Source organism: Sciurus vulgaris (assembly GCF_902686455.1).
Source record: "Sciurus vulgaris genome assembly, chromosome: 14".
In the NCBI taxonomy this organism is placed as follows: Eukaryota; Metazoa; Chordata; class Mammalia; order Rodentia; family Sciuridae; genus Sciurus; species Sciurus vulgaris.
In genome coordinates, this window is record NC_136475.1 from 63,189,974 (window position 1) to 63,212,900 (window position 22,927).

The following is a 22,927-nucleotide window of genomic DNA, read 5'->3' on the forward strand; positions in this document are numbered from 1 at the left end:
GGATGAAGATATTATTTCCCTTTTGTAGCTGGGTATCTAGCATCTTCTCAAGAGGTCCCTTTGCTATATACAGTGAACTAGAAAAGAAAGTAAGAGTATTGGAGCCTGGAGGTTTTCTGACATATTGTGTTAGGTTGAATGACTGTTGGGAGGATGGAGAAAAGCAGAAAAAAATGCCCTGATATTGATTGAAGTGGTGAGTTTAGTTGTAAAATTTTGAGCAGACTTCAACATAAGTCAATGGAAAGAAGTTATCAACTGGTATAATAGGTGGTGTGGATGGGGATGATGCAGGCAAGGGGCTGAACATGTTGAGAATGCTCTTAGCTGTGAGCAGAGAGAAGGCAGATATTATATGGCAAGTAAAGTCGATGACTCAGTGCTAAGGTATGATATAAGAATGAACTTTTGTATCTCCTTAAGATGATGCAGGTGACACACTGGTTGTAAGGGTCTACCGCATCTAAGCATAATACTGTTTTAAAATCAGCAATGGAGGCTTTTTTTTTTTTTTTTTAACTTTTACTAAGATTTGGCCCCCTCACCACCAGTATAATACTAGAGAGGCTGGGAAAACAGTAGATTTTAGAAAAGCAATTGAACAGAACTTTGTGATCCACACAGACATTCCAGTGTCTCCACATCACTTGAAAATTATTCCTCCCCACATTTCTGCACTGTTCTGGCTTGTCATAGATATTGTTCTTTACAATCAGCACCTAATGCTAGGTGTCCTCCCCACCCGCCTCTCTCTCCCAACTTCCCTTTCTCTCTTTCTCTTTCTTTCTCTCTTTCTCTTTGGTAAGGAATTAAAAGAAGTCAAAATGGGGGTCTAAGAGCCTTTAATGCAGGCACTAAGGTAAGTATCAGTTGGTTAATCTAAAGTAAATATGTAGTTCATCCATAGGCTTTTTAATAGACACATTCTATAAATAAAGAATCCAAAACACATCTCAGAAATAATACCAAGTACAGTATTATATTGAATTGTGCTGACTTGAATGTAGGGAATGTTTTTAAAATTTTCTAAATGGCCAGGCATAGTGGCACATGCCTGTAATCCCAGTAACTTAGAAGGCTGTGCAGAAGGATCACAAGTTCAAAGCAGCCTCAGCAACTAAACAGAGCCCCAAGCAACTTAGTGAGACCCATCTCAAAATTAAAAATTAGAAAATAGATGGACTGGGGATGTGGCTCAGTGCAGTGGTTAAGCACCCCTGGGCCCTCGATTCAATCTCTGGTACCAAAAAAAAAAAAAAAAAAAAAAAAAAAAAAAAAAAACCTTTCTAAACGTTTAATTGTGATGCAATACATATAACATAAAATTTACCGTCCTAACCATTTTTCAGTGCACGGTTTAGTAGTGTTAAATCTGATGATATTATTATTATGCAGCCAGTCTCCACAACTTTATTTCATCTTATAGAATTGAAACTACACACATTAAACAACTTCCTGTTTCTTCCTGCCCTCAACCTTCTGCCTTCCACACCTATGTGCGGGCCTACTCTTGAATACCTTGTATAAATGAAATCATGTAGCATTTGTCCTTTTGTGACTGGCTTGCTTCACTTTACATAATATTCTCAGAGTTCATCTACCTTGTAGCATGTGTTGGAATTTTCTTCCTTTTTCAGGATGAATAATATTCCTTTGTATGTATGTGCCAGATTTTGTTCATCTATCATGGGACATTAGGGTTGCTTCTATATTTTGTCTCTTAAGAAAAATGCTGCTGTGAATGTGGGTATACAGCTCTCTCTTCAAGGCCCCATTTTTAGTTCTTTTGGAAATATACCTAGACACTGTACTGCTAGATCATGTGGTGATTCTGTTTTAAATGTTGTTAGAATCATCATACTGTTGTCCATAGAAATGTAGGGAATCTTCATTTTCTGTTTTACTTAGATGGTAACTTCACTGGAAACCTTGGTGGTTTGCTTCTTGACCTCAATTTCTTCCAACATTAGGAAGTATTATATATAAACTTTCGCTTTCCTAATTGTACTCTGCCATTGTGTCATAGATCCCAACCCCTATCTGCTCCACCTTCATATCTCAATCCTACTGAAATAGTTAAACTTCCTACATTTTCCACTTATATTGTTTGAACATCTGCAGAAGTATTTGGAGATTGGAGACACAGGTGGTCACAGAGGGAAATTACTAATTAAATGAATGTAATTTCAGGTCCTCTCTGGTCTGTGGCCTTTTCCTATTAAAGTTCCATGTTCTTCAGGCAGTGAACTTTCCATCTTCACTCACCTTCCTTAGAACTTTTACTGAAACCCCCGAGGTTTTTATGTACAGTTTGCTAGACAGTAATTTTTGCTTGCTGCTATTTTTACTTATTAAGTGAAATTAATTTCATTTTGCATTTATTGGAATTGCATAGAACCCATTTAATTAGTTCAGTCTGCACCAAATTAAGAAATAAAAGGGTGAAAAAGGATTAGCAGTTTAAATATTCCCATCTCTCTCAGTAAGTTTGTGCCCTGGAGTTAACAGCAAGATGGAGGTTGGGACTATACTGTCTCTTTAGTGTCTCTGACTGTTCTGAATATAATTCAGTGCTAATTTTACTGTATACAGTATTCACCTTGGTTACTGGCTGTAGTCCCTACTTTCTGCCGTGTAGGATGTATGCTGTGCCCTTCAATAAATGTTAAATTCATAGAAGTAAAGATTGTCTTCCTTACACCCTGATTAGGTCAGGAGGCAGTATCTATCCATCTGAGTAAATGTAAACTAATTCCATTTAATTTCACCCCTGGCGCAGTCCCAAACCTGGCCCTCCACTGATCTCTGGTTCTCAGTAAATAGCACTACCCTTCACCCAGCCTCTCTGGGGATCACGTTTTGATCTCTCTCTTTTCTCTAGTGTGGTTTCTCATCTACTGGTGTCAGGTGCTTCTCTCGACCTCCACACTGCTGTTCTTTTCCAGTGCTTACCTTTTGCTTGGACAGTTGCATTTGCCTCCCATCTGACCTCTCTGCTTATTCTTTCCCCCTTCAACCTATTTTCCATAGGACAGAAGGACCTTTTTAAAACAGGTGAGATTAACTAAATTCCCTGCATAAAACCTTTTGGTCATTTACCATCTCACTTAAAATCATCTTTCTTACAATAGTTTATAAACACCGAAAAGACCAGCCCATGCCTCCAGTCTCACCCCTTGCTGCTTCCCTCCTTTTATTCAACCCTAATCTCGTGGGCCTTCCTCTAATCCCCAGGCCTTTTCTTGCTCCAGGGCCTCAGTACTTGTTCTTCATTCTACTTAGAAGGCACAAAAGCAAATGTCAACAGATACTTGGAGAGTGAATGAGTGTGTCAGGAGTGTCTTAAGAACGTAGACTATATTAAATGCCGCCTTCCCCAAGTGAATGTGATGTGTGGGTGCATACAGGCTGAAGTGCTTAGTGCAGGGGTTCTCACAGGGAGCCCTGCAGTGTCACAGCTGGAGGTGAGTCTTAGGAGGTGGTGGGTAGAGGCCAGGGGCTGGTAAACATCCTGTAATGCACAGGACAGCACCCACAACAAAGAATCATCCAACCCCAAATGTCGGTACTGCTGAGGATGTAAACTCTGTTTAGGCTAACAGTTGAGCTCAGAGAAGTCAGGGTTTTTATTCTTGTTTTTGATTTTTAATGGTACTGGGAATTGAACATAGGACTTTGTGTATGCTAGGCAAGCCTTCTACTGCTGAGCTATATCCCAAACCCAAGAAGTCATTTTGATAACTCTGTTGGGCCTTCAGGTCTCACATACCTTAAAGGCTTACTTAACTATGAGGAAAAGGATTCCTCCCGATGAAGACCACCCTCCCCCACCCTCAGAGGCTGTTCTCTCTGGAAGGCTCAATGTACCTTGTCCACAAACTTAGGAACCAACACTCCCTTGTTGTTGGGCACCACCTTGCTCCCTTCTTCATAATGCTCAGCTGCTTTACATTTCTTTTCCCAATGATAAAGTAACTCACTGACCACTGAAGTTGAAGGCATCCCTTTGGATTAGGTTAGAAATCCCTCTTTCCTGCCTGTTTAGAGGTTTCTGAGTGGACAGCTTTTTCATGATAACCAGGATTCTTCCTTTCGTGGAGATCTGATACATGCACACATATTCATACATCTTAAAAATAACACCACAGTGTGTGCTCATAAGCTTAAATTCACTATTTAAATATCCAGATATCCATTCTGTGAGACTAATGTACATAGGAAAGACACTTAGCTTCCTTTGAATAAATATTGTAAGAGCAAACTGGCCAGATTCACCCAGGAAATGACCTAAAAGGAAGCCGAAGCATTTGTTAAAGTGTTACCTGATTTGGATCACTTGGGAAATACTTAGGAAAACAAGAATGTGCTTACATTACTTCACCTATTTTAAAGAGGCTGCCTCTCAAAGGCAGCACAAAGGAATTCAAAACTGTACCTCTGAAGATGGGAATTTATGGAGCATGTGCAGTTGGGAGAGTATCAAGGATACCCCTCTTGAGGGTCATAAAATAGAGCTAATACCTTCAGGGTTCACCAGATTATTCTTTCGAGACATCCAACAGCACAACTTACTCTTAGATGTAAACCACAAACACCGAAAATTTAGCTTTAAGACAAAAAGGGCAAACTTGGTAACAAGGACTATACTTCTTTAAGCACCCAAGGGATAATCATTATTTGTCTTTGCCATGCACCTGTCATTGTTAAGAGGTGTGGTAAGATGATTAGCCAAAAAGCATAGTTTCTGGAAAAATCATCAGAGACCACTAAGGAACCTGCCACCAAAAAAAAAAAAAAAAAAAAAAGAGCAAAACAAAGGAAACAAGAAGAGTAGTCATAAGAAGTCTTCTGAAAAAGCAGCACCAGGAGATGGCTGGGTGGGTTAAGGAGAGATGCCAACACAGAGAGATGCCATAAATTGCCCAGGAAAATTACAACCACACATCCATTAACACAGGAGACAAATTTGTTAAAGAGTAATTACAAAGCACTTTGCACATGAGTTAGGCCTCAAGACTTCACAGCACCATTGTGAGTTGAGTTGTCTTATTAGCTCCATTTTATAGGTGAGGAAATGAAGACTCAGGAGAGGTTAAGTAATTTTCTAAGGTCACCAGCCTACTCTTGGCTATAAAACCTGTGACCTGACAATTGTTCCAGGCTCCTCACCTCAGCACTGCTGACAGTTTGGGCTGGATAATTCTTTGTTCCAAAAAGTTGTATTGTGCCTTATAGAGCGTTGAACAGAATCTTGGGCCTCTACCATTATGCACTGGGAGTGCCCACTTTCAGTTGTGACTCCCAAAAATATTCTAGACACTGCCAGCTATCCCCCAGAAGTACAGTTACTGACTTAAAGACTAAAGTTTATCAGCAGGAGTCTGGTGGAAACCAGAGGAGCGCCCTCTTGTCCCACTGTCGTCAGCCCCTGCAGTTGGCTGAGAGGGCTTGTTTACAGGGAAAATCCATAACAGTTTTGAACTTTCTAAACCTGGTGCTCATAGCCTTCCAGTACAGTGAAAGGGGAAAGTCCAAAAAGGTTCATGGCTTGGTGGGTGGGTAGTGACTTCGAAAGAGTCATTGTTTCACTCAGCTGTTCATTCAACAAATAACAGCTCCGGGGAGAATGGTCTCATAGAGGCATCAGTGTTTGAGCTGGAGCAGATTTAGAGGGAAGATTATGAATTTCCTCAAATGAGTTTGGGGGATGATAAATTCACACAAATCACATGGCCTGTCAGTAGACTAGGAGTACCCGGCAGATGGTCCATCACAAGCATATCCAGTCTCAAGACTTGCATTCATTGGTCATCTTACCTTGCCCACCAGCCCATTCCTAAGGAGTCTCACTGTTTACTTTCACTGTGGAGTTAACTATTGCCTTGCAAGTATTGTTTATCTCAGCCCACAAGGTAATTGCCTTACATTTAAAATCAAATCAACAAACTTTTGCATTCCAGCAAGGCTATGTAGGAGATAAAACAGCATGGTTTACATAAAAAGATAAATAACAATCAAGGCAACATTTCTCAGGTGCCAAATGAGTGGTTCAGATAATAAATACTGTGGAATGAGAGGATGGAAAGATTGCCATGACCTGGAATCATCAGGGAGAACTTCACAGAGGGAGTTGGGGAGCTGAGCCTTAAAGGATGACTAGAAATGATATGAAGCCTCTATAATAGACTGAGAATTGTACTTTGGTAAAAGGTATCTTTCAGGTGATTATTTTAATACCACATAGGGTTTGTTATCATGCAGTATGCCTCGTAGCAGATATAAAATTCAGTTAGAAGCTCATTCATGATGACTGCCCAGAGTTCATTGTCAGCTCAGCTAAGAACATTATGAGTCAAGAGTTTTTGATCACTCTCAGGGATCCAAGGAGACTCATAGGATTGATTTCACTGGCCCTTTGCTTCATTTAGATCTTAGAGTCGCCATTCTCTGAACAGTGATACCCTTGTAGGAAGCAGGGCTCAGGATTTGGAAAGACCTTACTGCAACCTGTCTGTATGATGTTGGATGTCACATAGCTCAGGGGGACTGTGGGAGGCACAGTTATCAATAAAAGAGCTACAAGAGTCCTTCACTTGAGTTACAACCAGGTTTATTCCACAAACCCCAGCCATCCAGAAGACTTATAATTCCACACAAAATGGACACAGCAGATGTTCCTGGTCCTCACTGCTGGAGGTGTTGAGTGGCAAATGAACAAACAAACTGCAGGGAGGGGGTGGAGCAGCCACCACAGTCTCACCCCTAGGGGCTTAGAGGGATCATTTTTTTTCCTTCCTCCATTTGAAAATATAAACACTTTATAAACAGTTGTCACTTTTTGACTTTTAAAGATTCACAGTCTTTTCCTTTTGTTTACTTTGATGACCTTTGAAATGGGCTGCAACTGAAAGAGTAAAAAAAAAAAAAAAAAAAAATCCATCTTCGTTTTTCAAAAAAGAGGAGTCTGTCCATTACCACAGTACACAGGAAGCCAGCGGACTCCAAGGCTGGCCACAGCCCAGGCCCAGGTTCGCAGGGCTGTTAGGTGAATTCTTAAATTTTTTTGCCCCAAACTTCTTTGCCAGACAGCTCAGTTAATGTGCATTATCAGCCTGAAGACCAGATGCTGAATGCCCAGCTGTTTTCCATAATTAAAACTCTACAAGGCAAATTTTATAGCTGCCTTAAAATCTGGAAAGTGCAAATTAATATAATAGCTTTAGATGTCCTTGGGCCTTGTTCAGTGAAGACACAACAGTGGAGATCTCACTGCAGCTCTCGGGAATGCTGCTGCCCAGCCACACCATGGGCAGCCTTCTCTCTCCTCAGTGGACTTCCCTGATCTGCCCTTCCGGTGCCACAGGGCTGGAACTGAAAAGTCAGAGGAGGACACCAGGGAGATGCCTTGGCCATAGCATGAGATCTTCATTGTACTGATGCTTTGAAAAGTTCCTTTTCACTATATTTTGGTGAAAAATATGGCAAAAATACCACACAGCCACGTGTCTCAATAATTAGTATGTGGATTTTCATTCTATATATGGAGTTAAGAAATATAAGATTTATTGTTTCTGGTTCCAAAAGTAATATACTCCTCCTTTGTGATGCTAGGACCACACTGTGCCTTGATCATGGTGGAACTTACACAAATGCATACACTGGATAAAAATTACCTCCGGCCACAATGCATGTAAAAATGCCAAAAATTGCGTAAGATACATAGCCTAGTTAACAGTAGTGTTCCTATGTCCACTTTCTAATTTTGATATAAAGTAATATAAGGTACCATTGTTGGGATTAAACTGAAGGAAAGGTACATAGACATAGGTACATTTTATTTGTTTTTACAAATAAAGTGAGTCTATAATTCTTTCAAAAGAAAAAATTTTTAAATAATGCATTCTTACTATAAATCTTTCTAAATTACAAAAATACATTAACACTGGGTGTAAGAATCCCATCCTCCCAACTGTTAATAATTGGACACCAATAAAAATGAGATCATAGTGCCTTCCAGCTTCTCTTTTCAGTTAAAAGTATGACTAGGGGATGATGCGGTGGCACACTTCTGTAATCCCAGCAACTGAGGAGGCTGAGGCAGGAGGATTGCAAGTTTGAGGCCAGCCTCAGCAATTTAGCAAGACCCTGTCTCAAAATAAAAGAATTAAAAAGAGCTGGAGATGTAGCTCAGTAGTAAAGCAATCCTGGGTTCAGTCCCCAGCAAACCTCCCTCCACCCCACCCCAACCCCCAATAAAAGAAATGTGTGATTTAGGGTTATTTCCAGTTCAGTCTATATATATCTCCAGCACTTCTTTTTAATGACTGTATAGTTCGGCTATACTTTTAGGAATATCCTATGATTGTTTTCCTCTGATTTTGTGTTAGTTATTTCTAAACTTTCCTGGTACAGCCATTGCTGCTGAAGATCATCCGTGAGCATCCGTATCTTAGTCCACCCTTGGAGGGATGTCTACAAATAAGCTCCTAGAAGTGAATATTGTGAGAATGAAGAAAGTCCATGATTTTCATTCTGATAGCAACTGCCAGACTTCCAGGTTGTTACTTTGCCCCAGTACTGTGGGGGACACATTGTATGTGCAACAACATGGCTCTCTGCTGGTTACCCTCCAAAGAGGTAGTGCCTATTTATATTCCCACCAATGATGAATGAGTGTTTATTTTCTTATCCAGATATTAATTGGGTCTTACTCATTCAATTAAAAAAAAAAAAAAAGCTTCTGTGCCAAATTCATGAGTTTAAAAAAACATTGTTTTATTGGACTTCTTTAAACAATAATGAAATTGAACATTTTCTCATGTTTATTGGCTATTTGTATTTCATCTGTGAATTGTTTGTTTATATTATTTGCTAAATATTTGCAGTTCCCAAAGAGTATGCCAACGTGTGGGATATTTTAAATTTGGGGGAGAAGCACAGTGACGCTTGCCATCTGTCAGACACCATGTGAACTACTAGCTTGGAGTAATTTAGAGTTAACAACACTGGCCTATACTACTATTCCTTTTGATAGTAGTATATCTTTGTAAAACTGTATTTGGTAGTTGCTGTGATAAAAAGCAAGTGTCATGAGAAAACAACGTGGTACAGGAATTGAAGTGGTACAGTCTAGTGATTCTAAGGCTTGGGAAGTTAGAAAGTATCCAGTAGACACATACATCCCACGAGTAAGTATTGTGGTTATTTAAGAATGAAGTAACGCACATCAGTTCTTTCAACTTTTGTGTGCTGTTGTTTTAAATAGCCACTACTTTGTAAGGGCATAAATACTTACTGGGTTATTTGGGTATACCTACTGAATGGAACTGTTAGGTATATCCTTTGGCTGAAGGAGCACCATGAAAATATTATCAAGGTACTAAACATGCTATAAAATGAAAAACTTTTGGAATCCCTGCCATATTTAACCTCATTTACTTTCAGTTTTGTTATTGATAGAAGAATCAGCAAATATTTTACCCCCCAGTGTTGCCTTTACTATTGAATATTCATAGTAGATTTTGGTATGCAGAAGTTTTCCATTCCTTTGTTGACACATTTATACATCCTTTTTGTCCATCATGGCTGCTTCTTTTGTGTGTCTGAATGTGTAGTACTGAGGATTGAACCTAGGGCCACTCTACCACTGAGCCACAACCCCCAACTCTTCTTATTTTTTATTTTAAAAATAAAATTGCCAAGGCCAGTCTTGAACTTGTGATCCTCCTGCCTCAGCCTTCCCAGTAGCTGGGATTATGGATGTGCTCCACCACACCCAGCTTCTTCATAGAAACCATTTTTACCTGCAGATTAGAAAACATTTTCCTCAAGCATTTTTGTGGTTTCTTTTTTACGTTGGACTCTTTTTTTCTGTCTGGAATTTATCTCAGTACAAGGCTTTAGGTAGAGTTCCAATTATATTATTTCCCAAAGGACTGGTTGGTTGTTTTAATATTATTTCTTTAATAAATCAGTCTTTTCTCTACAGTTTGGATGTCGTTTTTATCATCTACTCTGTTTCCAGCAGGTTTATCTCTGGACCTTCTATTTTCTACCTTATAGCACTTACTTTTTTCCACCTTGAACTTCAGTTATGTATGTACATTTCTTATTTCCTTTATAAGATCATAAGGTCTTTATTAATTTCATCTTCGTATCTTATATACATTTCAGTTTTTTTTCTTTCTTCCCTCTAAATATTTTAAACTTCTTATTGTAGAAAATTTTAAATATATACAAATAATATAATGAATCCCTTTGTAGTCATCACTCAGCTTCAACAATGATTAATCATTGACTAATTTTCTTTCATTTATTCCTCTATCAACTTCCCCTTTTCCTGCATTGCTGTGTTGTGTTTTGACTGAACAAGTTGTATTCTTTTTCTTTTTCTTTTTTTTTTTTTTGCGGTTCTGGGGATTGGACGCAGGGCCTTGTGTTTGTAAGGCAAGCGCTCTACCAACTGAGCTATCTCCCCAGCCCAGTATTATTTTTCACTAATAAGTTTTTGCTACCTCAGAGAGTTCCTTATGGACTTCAGTACAATCTTTAAGGAAACTCAATAGTTGAAGATCCAGATAAACAGAAAAGATAATTTAACAGGTATAGTAAAGGGTTTTCCTAAGGATTTTAAACAGAGCACTAAATATAATTTAAAAATTTTTTATACATAGCTTCTGAGAAATGAAGTTAGAAATTCTTTGGTTGAACCAATATTATGTCAGTGTTTAGCAAATTTTAAATTCTTCACAGGCAAGCCTTTCTTTCTATGTTGGGTTTAGAGTGACTACCTTATTGACCAAATTTTATTATATGTTATATCGTGTGCATGTACAAAGTATAACAACAAATCCCATCATTATGTACACCTGTAATGCATCAATAAACAAATGTGGGAAGAAGAAAAAAAATGTCCTCCGACATCACTTTCTAAACCTTCCCCTGCCCAGCAGCTCTGAGGCTTTTGACACTGCTGCTGGGTGACAGACTTCTAATTGAAAAAGTGGAACATCAGGCCAGAAATGATCCAAGATAAATGTATATTCACTGTCTTGTTAGCCCAGTCTGTTTCTCCCAACCACTTTGTGTGGGGAAAGTTTAAAGAGGTGATTTTAGCATACCAGGTCGGTGACTGCTGTTGCATATTCTGCTCCCTGGTAAGGAAAAGTGGTAGAATTCTAAATCAGTAGCCCCTCTATTTGAGTTCCTCTTCTCCAGACAAAGCTCCAAGTCCTTGGGGTCCCAGGGTCTATGGGGAAGAACAGCATTTAATCATTTCTTCAAAAACCTATAGACTAGGAAAGGAGATTATAGGTTGAGGACTATGATGACTGAATTTTAAAAGTTTTAAAAATCTGGTTAAATAAGCTGTTGGGGGCTCCAAGGAGGAAGAGAGCTGTTGGGTAGGGGTGGAGACAGTGAATGCAAGCCCAGGAAGGTTTTATGGGGCTGGGGGGTCAGGGGTTAAGTTGGCCTTAACAGTGTGAATGGGATATTAGTAAGCCAAGCTGGAGAGAGTAGAGTGAGAAATGAAAGGAGCATCCTGGACAGAAAAGCATGTCAGGCTGTCAGGAACAGGAAATCATCCATCTGGTGGCCACAGAACTGGTTTATGAAATAGAGGATACAGGAAGTGAAACCAGAACGATAAGTTGAATCATCAGTTTCCAGCAAGTTCTTGAGAAGGTTGAAAGTCATTGATAGATTTTGAACTTGGGAGTGATAACCTCAGAGCTTGACTTTAGAACTTTTGACAGCTGTGTGTAATATCAGTGTGGGATGGGGGAGACCTCTGAGATTAGTCTGTTCTCATCATCTAGGTACAAGGTCTTTGGGCTCCTGAACAGGACTGTGGGAATGTTCTAGAAAGGATGGGTAGATTTGAGACACAAAATGAATTGCCCAGTTCCCGCAGACTTGGTATTTTTATACATTTTAGTCCTTAAAGATATTCATGGCCTATTTCCTATGATTCTCTTCCCCAAGCCAGAGTCAGGTAGGAAGCAATTACACTTTGCAATTAGTGTCCTCTTCCTGGAAGCATCAGCATAATACAGTGAAGTATCACTTTTTGGGAACTTACCAAGACCTTCCTAAGGATGTGGTCTCATCTGGTAGACAGGTTGAGGTTTGGGGAAGCAACCATTCGAAATGCTTCCTGGCCTGCCATTTGGTGGGTGGCACATGCCCACTAAGCCCTTCTTCTAGGGAATAACCAGACCAAGGGGCTCCAGTTTCTTAAGGTTCTGTCTGCAGCCCACACTGACCCTCAAGGCTGTCAATAAAAAATAGGACACTGAGCTCTCTGTTCTCGTGACATAGGCAGGTACATATGCCCAGCAAACATTGCCCTGAATTTGGAAGAGGGGTGCTCCTGAGAAAGCACAGTCGGGCCGGGATTTGATTAACATGCCTAAAGCAGAAAACAAATCCTAACCCACATTGTTATGATTAGAAATGACACAGAGGTTAGAGAACTTCTCTCTCTCTTGCTTTCCCATCTCATCCCACACACACGTACAAGCACAGTCTGCCTTTTAAATGTTTTTTTCTGTATCCATTTCCTAGCAGTTATGTGATTAGGCATGATTCTGTGAATTAGAAAGTTTAGAGCCCTCTTTCAGCCTCCCTCACCCCTGCTTTCAATCTGACTTAAAGCCATAAATACTTCTGCCTGCCTGCCTGCCTGCTTGCCTGCCTGCCTTTAGTTCTGTTTGTATGAATTAAGTCGACAGGATAAATATTCACATTCCCAACTACAGGCTGAAACAATGTTTGCCTGTTCTGCCCAGTGAGTCAAGAAAAAAAGGGGGCCTGACATCACCCTATACTGTACATTCCCGGCATAGATCATTTATTTAAGTCCCTGAAAAAATACAGATGTTTTACCAGCCGAAATAAAATCCTGTGTAAACACTGAGCTTGGAAAAATGCAGCACGGACTTAGCTGGGGGTTGGAGCAGCGCAGGGAGAAGAGGCAGCATGGCAGACACGGGACTTTTATACTTGGCTGAATGTGATAGGGTCAAAAGTGTGCACTCACAGTCTGCCTGCTGCAAAAGGAAAGGATTGAAGTTGCATTTAAGAAAATACAGTTGCAAAAGTTGGTAGGCGGGTTGATCTTTAAGCATTTGGGATTGCTAATGGGTCCAGTATATTCACCCCACATATATTTAGCCTTTGAAATGAGCATCCTTTTTCTAATTGGCATTGGCCTTTTTCATGGCCTGCCTGACTGTCCTGTTATTGCTGGATCCCGCTGGTTTCTGGAGCTCAGCTGCTGTTGATTTTATAAGGGGGAAAATTGCCTGGAAGCCATGCTTGGTGAAGAGGAAAACCCATCTCAGCGTTGCATTCCCAAACAACCATATATCATCTTGATCTTGTCTAACACAAGTCACTATTTTAGTCCAGCAGCATAAACCAGACATATTTTACTGGTGCAGTGTGAGTTTTTTCAGGGAACTGCCTCATGACTCTTTTTAAGCCTGTGGCATTTATTCAAAGAGCCTTATATTTTGCTCTGTGGTGTTGCTTTTAAGATTCTGAACTGCCCAAGTGAACCCCAAGCTTTGCACAGATGCCTGGGGCTCCCCTGGGTCTCTCTGTTTAGAGTGGGGTGGGTGGGGGTGGACAGAGAGTAACCACTTCCAGGTTCTCTACATGGAGTTTCATTGAGACTTGCATCTTAGGGACAAGAAGTCCAGTACATTCTCTGGCCCCCTTCTGCATTCCCTGCTTCTTCAGTGAACTCCCCTCCCCAGGACTGGGCTGACCGTCCCATGCCTGTGATAGTCATGGGCCATGCTGTTGGTCTGCCCCTCATTGTTTCTTGTGTACTTTTGGTCTCTTTGTGACTGGGCATAACTATCTTAAGGCAACAAAGCTTTTCTCTGTTTTCTTTTGCTGACAACTCTAAATCTACCTCTCACTCTTCTCCAAGGGGCATTGCTGCAGCTAGGGGTAATAACTATCTGTCCTCTCTTTGTCCCAGTGTGACTATTAATACAGTTTCCTTCCCTCACAGAAGAATTCCTGTTTTTGCCCTAATTAGAGCAGCCATCACCTTGATGTTCCCAACCAGACTCATTAAATCTCCTCCCTTATTCTCAGACCTCCTATGAATTCTTCTGTGAACCTGGTTCTGAAAGATGCCCCTGGCTCACCAGCTACCCCACCTCTCCATGTCTATAGCAGTTGTCAGCCCTACCTTGCAGCACCCAGAAGGTCTCTCACATGCATCCCTTCCTTTCCATTCCACTGCTGCTGGAGTTTAGATGGGGTGGGGTGAGGTGGGCAAGTCTCAAAATGACAGCCCTGCCCAGGCCAGGTAGCTAAGTGGTCCAGGAGGGGCAGTGAGTGTAAACTCATGGCCCTCTCTGTCCAAGCTTTGCTCAGCTATAGCCAAGTGACTGTACACCAGCCAGAAGGCAGCCAGCTACAGCTAGATCTTCTGACTTTTCAAAAGAACCGGGAAATCAGGATGATTTTGATGTGATCTCCCAATTCGTAAATGTTGGTTTAAAAGTACTACATGGGCCAAGCAAAGCCTCAGCCCACAGACTGTTGGCCTTGAGCCCTGGTTTCAATGTCCCATCCATTGTCTAGACTTCTGCTGTGGTCCTGGGCCTCCAGCCCCTCCTGCCACACCCTGCCCCTTGCTCTTGCTTTTCCTCTCCCGGTCACAGCTCTGTCACTGAAGTGTTCTCTGAAGAGGGCTCTGCTGTCCACAGGACAAGGGTCATCCCAGCAGGTTACCTTCAAGTACTTTTTTCAGTCTGATCCTACCACCCTCAGCCCACCCTGGCTGTGCTTTTGTCACACAGGATACTTGCTGTCCCCCAAACTGTATCAACATGTATGTTTTTTAATGACTAGACTATTTTAAAGAATAATTTTAGATTTATAGAAAAATCCAATTGATAGTATTGAAAGTTCCCATATATCCTTTCCTCCCTGACCACCCCAGTTTCTCCTGTTATTAATATCATCATTAGAGTGGTGCATTTGTTACATAGCTAATGAACCAGTATTGATAATCATTAACCAAAGTTCATATGTTTCTATTAAGGTTTACTCTTTCTGTTGGCAATGCCAATATTTTGATACCGTTTAAAATCTTTTTCTGTCACAGCAGCATGCACCTGTAATCCCAGGATCTCAGGAGGCTGAGGCAGGAAGATCGCAAGTTTAAAGCCAGCCTCAGCAGTTTGGCAAGATCCTAAGCAATTTAGGAAGACCCTGTCTCAAAATAAAAAATAAAAAGGACTAGGGATGTGGCTTAGTGGTTAAGTGCCTCTAGGTTCAATTCTTAGAAAAAAAAAAAAAAAAAAAAAAGATATAAAATAAAAAAGAAACTGATGGCCATGCAGCTGTGCAGATTAAAAATCCCCCCCATTCCACTGCTGCTGGGAAGCTGTTGCTTTCCCATTTATCCATGGCTACAAAGTAAACTGGAAGAGAGGAGGAACTGTTTGGTCTTTGCTGAAGCCCCTCAAACAGTGCCTGATAGTAATACCTGTTTTGTTTAATAAATATTTATCAACTAAATGTTTGAATCCTTACCAATTTGGGACACATAAAGTGACATTAAACTTCTGGGTAAGTGGCACACGCCTGTCAAACCAGCAACTTAGAAGGCTGAGGCAGGAGGATTGCAAGTTGGAGCCTAGCCTGGGCAACTTGGTGAGACCCTGTCTCAAAATAAGAAATTAAAAGATCTGGGGATGTAGCTCAGTTGTAGAGCACCCGAGTTCAGTCTCTAGTATCACAAAACAACAACAATAAACCCCACCAAACTTCTGTGTTTTCGGGTGTGTTCACTTAATCATCCTCTGCCTTGGGTCTGGCAGCTTTGGATTTTCTGTGCTTGGTTCAGGACAGCTGTGGGATACAAGCTGTTTGCAAATTATCCCAGGCCTGGGCCCAACCCTGCTCTTAGCCCAGAAGTTCTTCTGGATCAAGAGGCAAGAGGGAAAGGGAGAGGGAGTAGCTTTGCCTCTGTCAGCCTTACGAGCTGATGAATAAATGACTCTTCAGGCCAGGAGCTGCCTAGTATACCTCAGTCGGACTGTGGATCCAGTTCCAGAGGCTGGCCTTATGCCTGGACCTCACACCGAAGGATGGCCTCTTTTTCCTTGAACCCCACACTAAATGTCATGTGAGGGTGGTTGTGTATTCAAATAATTTCATTAGTTTTCTTAAAGAAAAAATATTATCTCAAAAACACTAACCTATCTAATACATTTGCTTATAAAACTTTTCTTCCCTCTCCCCTTCCTCTGTCTTTTCTCCTCCCTCTCCTGCCTGCTCCACGTCTTCCTTGACTGCTCGATTCTGTGCTTCATTTATATTGCTCTGTCACTTCTGCTTGCTTATTTCTACCAGTTCTAAGTATACCTCTCTCTCCATTTGACCCGTGGAAGCAGATCACTCTTCATTCCTTTTGAATAACCAGGATCACAATTGTTGTCTGGTTTGTACCCAGGGCAACAGAACTGACGGGCCTGTAGGCTGATTTTCCTAAGCTCGAGCTACCAAGCGTTTCAAAAACAGTCTTGTTTTTGCCAAGCAAGGTGAGCAAATATAGGACTAAGTTTAAACATCCATCAGGAGTTATTTTTGAAGTGATTGCTTCTAAATGAAAAGCATTTGAAAATCTCACAGCTTTCTTTACAAGTAAATTCCAAAGTCATGTATTTTGCTGGTGTCTGCTGATTAATTACAATCCTGTGACACCATGAAAAGCTCTGGTGGTTGGTTTTGTGCAGCTGTGGAGAAAAGAAAGCAAGGCCCAGTGACTTTGCCAGCTCTTTCAGGACAGTGGGGATTGAGGCTGAGGGAGGTATTTTTCCCTCTGGCAGTTACCACATAAGAACAGAAGCCCCAGCCAGACCCACTTCTCCAGACTCCAGGCCGGGTGGTTTGGGTCCCTGCGGAGGTGTGGTGAGGGAGCGACATCTGATCTGTTGCTTCTGAAATAACAGATCCTTTATTAGAGAAAGCATTTCCAGTCTCCACACTGGAACTTGTGTGCATTCTTCTATACAGTTATTTATGTTTAGGAAAAAAAATAGTTACATATAGCAGAATGATCTGAATTTACTTTAATTCTCCAAACACAAGGTGCTCAGCATGTATTTGTTGGTAGTGACTGCAGATATCTGACCCGGGAAAACCTGCCAGCTCACCACCCAGTGAGGATCTGACAGCTCTGGGGTTTTTTGTTTGTTTGTTTGTTTGTTTGTTGTATTGTGGATTTTGGTTTTTGTTTTTGTTTGGGGGGGTACTAGGAATTGAACCCAGGAGTGTTCTACCTTTGAACTACATCCCTAGCTAGACCTTTTGATTTTATTTTGAGATAGGGTCTCCTTAGATTGCCCTGTCTACCCTTGAACTTATGATCCTCCTATTTCAGCCTTCCTAGTACCTGGGGTTCCAGGGGTGCGCCACTGTGCCTGACTGGGTCTATTTTATCTTGGCCTCTTACATTTTCTTGTTACTCCTTTCCATATTGAACTCTCAATTATTTCACTACTGTGAGCCCAGCCCCTTGTTGGTGGGTGAGAAAGAAGAAAGAGTTGAATCTGTTTGCTTAGAAAGGAGCATCTGCAGCTCCAGCAAAGGATGCAAATAAGGAAAGAAAACAAATACCATTAAAATAGACTTCAAAGTTCTTGGTGCCTTTATCTGTTTTTGCTTTCCTCCAACCACCTCTTCCCCTGGATTTAGATAAGGGAGCTGAGACCAAGGATTTCTCTGCCATTTATCTTTCTCCTTGGCACTAGCTAAGGTCAAAGACTCTTGTCTACCCCTCATTCTCTTTCATTTCCTGTGGATTCGTACTCCTTGCAGAGGCTTTGTGGATGGCGTTGCAGAGTGTGAATTGAGCACACGTACACTTGCACTTGGCCTTTGCCACTTATCTGCTGGAACTATGGCCATCATTCTAAATATAGGCTGCTAGAGAGACAACAGAGCTTGCCTTGCTCTGTTTAATTCTAGTGTATAATGCTGTGTAAGGCTAGGGGAGTGCACATCTGCGTTGCTGCCCCCACTATTGACCTCTAAGGGTAGATCTGCTAAAAATACATATAGTTACAAACATCGTTACCCAATATTTGCAAAGGCAAGCATTGGTGTGCCTGCTACTTTAGTCAAAGCTATTCTGATGAGCCCACAAATGGAAACCAGTTTAGACTCTTAATTTATTTTTCCTGTAGAAAAACTGACTTGAAAATGCACATTTTATTTTCATGTAAAACTATTGATATATTTGTGTTTCTTTGCTGAAATCAATGGATAAGTTGTTTCCAATAAAAGCTCATATGTGGTCACAGAGTGGTCCTCAATTTTTTTAAGTGTGTGAGGGACACAGAGCACAACTATGGGTCAAGACTGCAGGTTTGACACCACTGCTCCATCTTCCAAAACCAACATGCTTTTCTGCAAAGAGTGGCACCACATTCTGCAGGTGTCTGTTTTCTCTGAGGGGAGTATTTGGAGGAAACCTAAAGGGAGAAACTGAGCATTTAGGAAAAATACATTTTCACAGCAGGATATTGCTTTTTCTCTCTTTTGGCTTAGGTTTTTCATTTGTTACAAGCCTACACCGACTCCAAACACAGAACGAATTCAGACCTTCTGCCGGAGCTGACTGACATCACTGTTTGTGCAAAAGCCAAACTCTGGCTGGCCAAGAGGTATGTTAAAACCCCACGTGAGCAAGGAGTTATCAGGGGTTAGCAGCATATTCAAAAGTTACTATATCTACTTTTGGGGAGTTTTAAAAGTCATTGGCATGAGTTTTCTAAACTTACTGGAGCATTTATCCTGTTAGAACTTTGGGTTGTGGTATAGAAAGAAGAAAAATATTTTCCTGACAATTTTTCTAAAACTGCTGAGTTACTAGGGGGTATGTAATATGGATTTTTATCTGCCCACCAATTAGCTGGTTTTTAATAGTTCCCTTTATGTGTCCATCCCTGTGTTAGAAATAAACAAAGAAAGACAGTGATTCTCTCAATCATGTGGTACAAACTGTTAGACCATGGCAGCTCACAGGTGTGGGATTGATGTCAGACTTGAACAGGCACTGAGGCACAGATGGGGTGGGGATGGGAACGGGAGATGGAAATTGCCATTTTCAGGTGGGTACTAGGATAGCTTGAAAATGCAAGGCAAAGAAGGCAGGGTTTACTTTTTTGTTGTTGCTTTTGTTTTCATCCTTGCCATCATTCATTGGTTTTGGAACTTAGAACTTTTTATATGTGAAAGATGAAGAAATAAAAATAATTCTGTATTTACTATACAGGAAATGTTTTCTGTAACACTGTGTTCAAAATGTATGTTGGAGTAACCTGCTACCAATAGGACAGTGTTACTGCAAGGGCCTCCTTTATGTCCTCTGTAAGTTCTAGAGGAGGCCCATGTGCTTCCTCACCACATCCCTTGCTGCAGTATGCTGAGAGAGCAGCCTCCCTTCTTTATTTTGTTTTTTTAAATGCGTTTATTTTTTACTTTTGTTAGGTTCCCCACCTTATATGGCAAATCAAGTAATGGGTAGCATGAGGCCCACAAATCATTTTGGTCCAAGAAAGTATTGTTAAGCACAGGCTACAGGCCAGCCTTTGTCCTAGGAGAGATAGGGGTACAGAGAGAGAAGTTGTTCTGACTTTAAGGGCCTCCAGAAGGTGAAAGATATGTAAAAAGTAGATGATTTTCATTCAACATTTTAAGTGTAATGACAGATGTATGTGATATAGGAGTAGCCCAGAGGAGGGACCAGGCTGACATTTACCAGCCATCAAGAGATGATTAGAATTTCTGCCAAATTGGCCAGGCACTATGGTACTTCCCTGTAATCCCAGCAGTTTGGGAGGCTGAAGCAGGAGAATTCCAAGTTCAAAGGTAGCCTTAGCAAGATTTGATGAGGCCCTAAACAACTTAGTGAGACCCTGTCTCTAAATGAAAAATAAAAAAGGGCTGGTTAAGTGCTCCTGGATTCAATCCCTAGTTTAAAAAAAAAAAAAAAAAAAAAAAAAAAAAAAAAAAAAAAAGAATTTTTGCCAATGACCAAGGCAGGGAGGAGAATTCCAGGCTTAGGTAATAGTATAAGCAGAAATATGAAACAGGGCAGTTTGAAATGGCAGGGTAGGTTTAAAGAAGTGTAAGAAAATTAGCCCTCCCATGTGGCACAGAAAGAGACTGAGGAAACATGCAGAGGCCACAGTGAAAACTCCTAAAGGAACCTTGGGTGAAGAGGAGCCAGTGGCAGATGTCTCACACAGTGTGTCTCAGTGATTGTCCCAGCACTAATAACTTTGGACAGGGATATTGATGGGGAAATTCTCTAGCATCTAAAATGGAAATAGTTACAATTAATCCCTCCCTCATTTTTAACCTAATTTTTGTTTTCTCTGTTTTATTTAGAGGGTAGAAATTACCTAACCATAAACTGTTTCCCTAAGCCTTGTCCTGTTTGCTTCAGTGGGCTCTTAGCCTCCCCAGGACACATTTCCTGGGAGAACAGGAACTTGTGATCACATTGGCTGGTTACCAATTAACAGGTCAAATCCTCCTAGCTATTACTTCTGGGGGATCAGGAAGTTGGGGCTCTCCAGAAGTCTCCTGTTGAAATCCTGCTTCCAGCCAGAACTATCCCAAGTCTCCAAACTCTCCAGTTCTTAAGAGCGTCCTATAAGGAAGGAGTTTGTAGCCCCTTCGCTTGCTACTCCATCATGGGTCTCATAGAAGGTCATTGCCCACCTGCTTCCTGAGTCCAGCCTTTCTTGTTGCATAGGATGGAGAAAGTTTAGTGACCTACCAGCCATTGAGGGACCTTGATGTTAAGTGGTGCCTGAAGTTGGCTCACAAAGCTGCCCTCAGCTTCCTCTTCAACTGGAGAATTTCTTTGGTCCCTATTATTACTCTCCAAATGGGTTTTTCATTATCCTCATCACCATTCCCTCACCCTTCTCTTAATTTTTCTCCATGCCCTAGAAAATAAAGGCATGAATCACTGCAGTTCACTGGGTTGCTACCTTCCTTGCCCAGAGTCCAGGAAAGCCCAGAGTCCAGGAAAGCCACTGTACTGTTTCCAGTACAGTCAACTCTCTATTATCCAAGTGTGAACTTTCCACTTGGGTGGTCTGTGGATGGTTCCTAACACCGGCTTCCTCTTGCTTCCCAACTCACTCCTACCAGTATTAGTCAGGATGTGTTTGGAGCCTGGAATTAGGTTTGGAAGGAAAACATGCTGCCAAAGCACAGTGCATTCCAGGGCTTTGTGTCGTTCTTCCTGTATGACCTACACCATCGATAGGATAACCCTGATGATTCTGAGTAGGAAATTATAGAATTGGGTACAAGTGATGAAGCATCAGCCTGCCCCATGGCTGCCATGTCCCTAAGGGCCTCTTGCTCCAGGAGGTGTCTGTACTAGTTAGCTCCATGCTCAGATAATCCTCTCAGGTCCTAGTGGTTCCCTCTGAAAGAATACCCATCTTCACTCTCTCATCTGCCTTTCCCATGAAGATGTTACAGTGCAGAGCATTCCAAATTCTACTGCTCCTTTATGTCCCCTTGTACTTTATTTACACAATAAAGAAGAATAAATGTTCCTTTGAGCCCTTGAAGGATTTTCTGTATCTTTTTAATATAAGCTATGAAAAATTAATGTTATTGCACAAAGAAAATGTTGGTTTAAATTTTAGCACCAACACCTTTTTCCTCCTAAATTTATTTGATCATTGGCCTCAGTTCATTCAGTCCAATAAGTACAAAAATTTTAGTGGATGTGTCATTTATTTGTCCTTTTATTCCCAGAGAAGGTTTTTTAAAAAAATCATTGGAACCATGGGATCACCAGTTCAGTTTTTAAACTTTGACTTTGAAATTGAGGGCACATAAAGACTTTGGTCGTGTATTTGGTATTTTGACTTTGCAAGATTAATAAGGATTTATATGAGGTGGTTGAGCAATAGCCACGGAGCTGTTGGGGAATTTTTGGTGATGAATGGCCAGCTGGCAACATGGCCTAAGTAAAGGACTGGGTTTCTGCTCTTACAGGCTGCTTTTCATTCCAAGATGTCAAAGCCGTTATGGAAATCAGCTCATTAATCCTTCGAGTCCCTTCCTTCCCATTTTTCCTCCATCCCTCCCTCCTCAGTCCAGTTCACTGTCTCTTTTCTGGTGCTAAGACAATTTACCAACTATTGAAAGAAAACTAAGCTGACCCAGGCCAGTAACTGAATGCGAATAGGGGGTCAGCCCCTGGCCTGGAAAAATGGCTGGGGGTGCCATGAAAGAGAATTCTGCCAAGTCCCCAAAGTAGACCAATCTGCAACCCTTGCTATTTGTAGATTCCAGGTCAGCTGTCCCAGCCGGATCATAGGTCCTGCCTGAATAGGAAAGACTTTTTAAAGCCCTGTCAAGGGGAACTAGGAGGAGTGAAAGACTTATTACTTTGGTTGAGAGCTGGGATTACTATTATAGTGGGCTTAAAATTTTTCAGAGATGAATTTAGTTATCTAGTGTTTCCTTCTTTGGTCATCAAAGGGAGGAAAAGGGCGTGCATGTGTGTGTGTGTGTTATGTGTTCCCTTTAGTAAACTTAGTGACCCAAACAGACTTCAGACTTAGCACAGTGTATGATGTGTTGACCAAAAGAAAACCTGTTTTCTACTAAACTTTTTTTTCTTTTTTCTTTTTTGATTGTTAGTGCAGCATATAGTTAGCACAGAAAATAAGTGCAAAATTTGGAAAGGAGAATAGTCTGCTCTTAACCACAATCCAGTGAAAACCACTATTATTGGTTAACAGTTTTATGTAGTTACTTCATCTTTTTTCCTATGCTTTTTTTTTTCTTTTTGCACAGTTAAGGTTATACTGTATAAGTTACAGCTTCCTTCTTTTACTTGACAGTATCA

General features: G+C 41.0%; 1 protein-coding gene across 1 annotated transcript in view; it reads left to right on the forward strand.

Moving 5' to 3' along the window:
* THADA (THADA armadillo repeat containing) overlaps positions 1-22,927 on the forward strand; it is a 313,149-nt gene that overhangs the window by 201,048 nt on the left and 89,174 nt on the right. Inside the window, 1 exon segment of the mRNA XM_079109756.1 lies at positions 18,586-18,701. Coding sequence (XP_078965882.1) covers positions 18,586-18,701 — 116 coding nt within the window.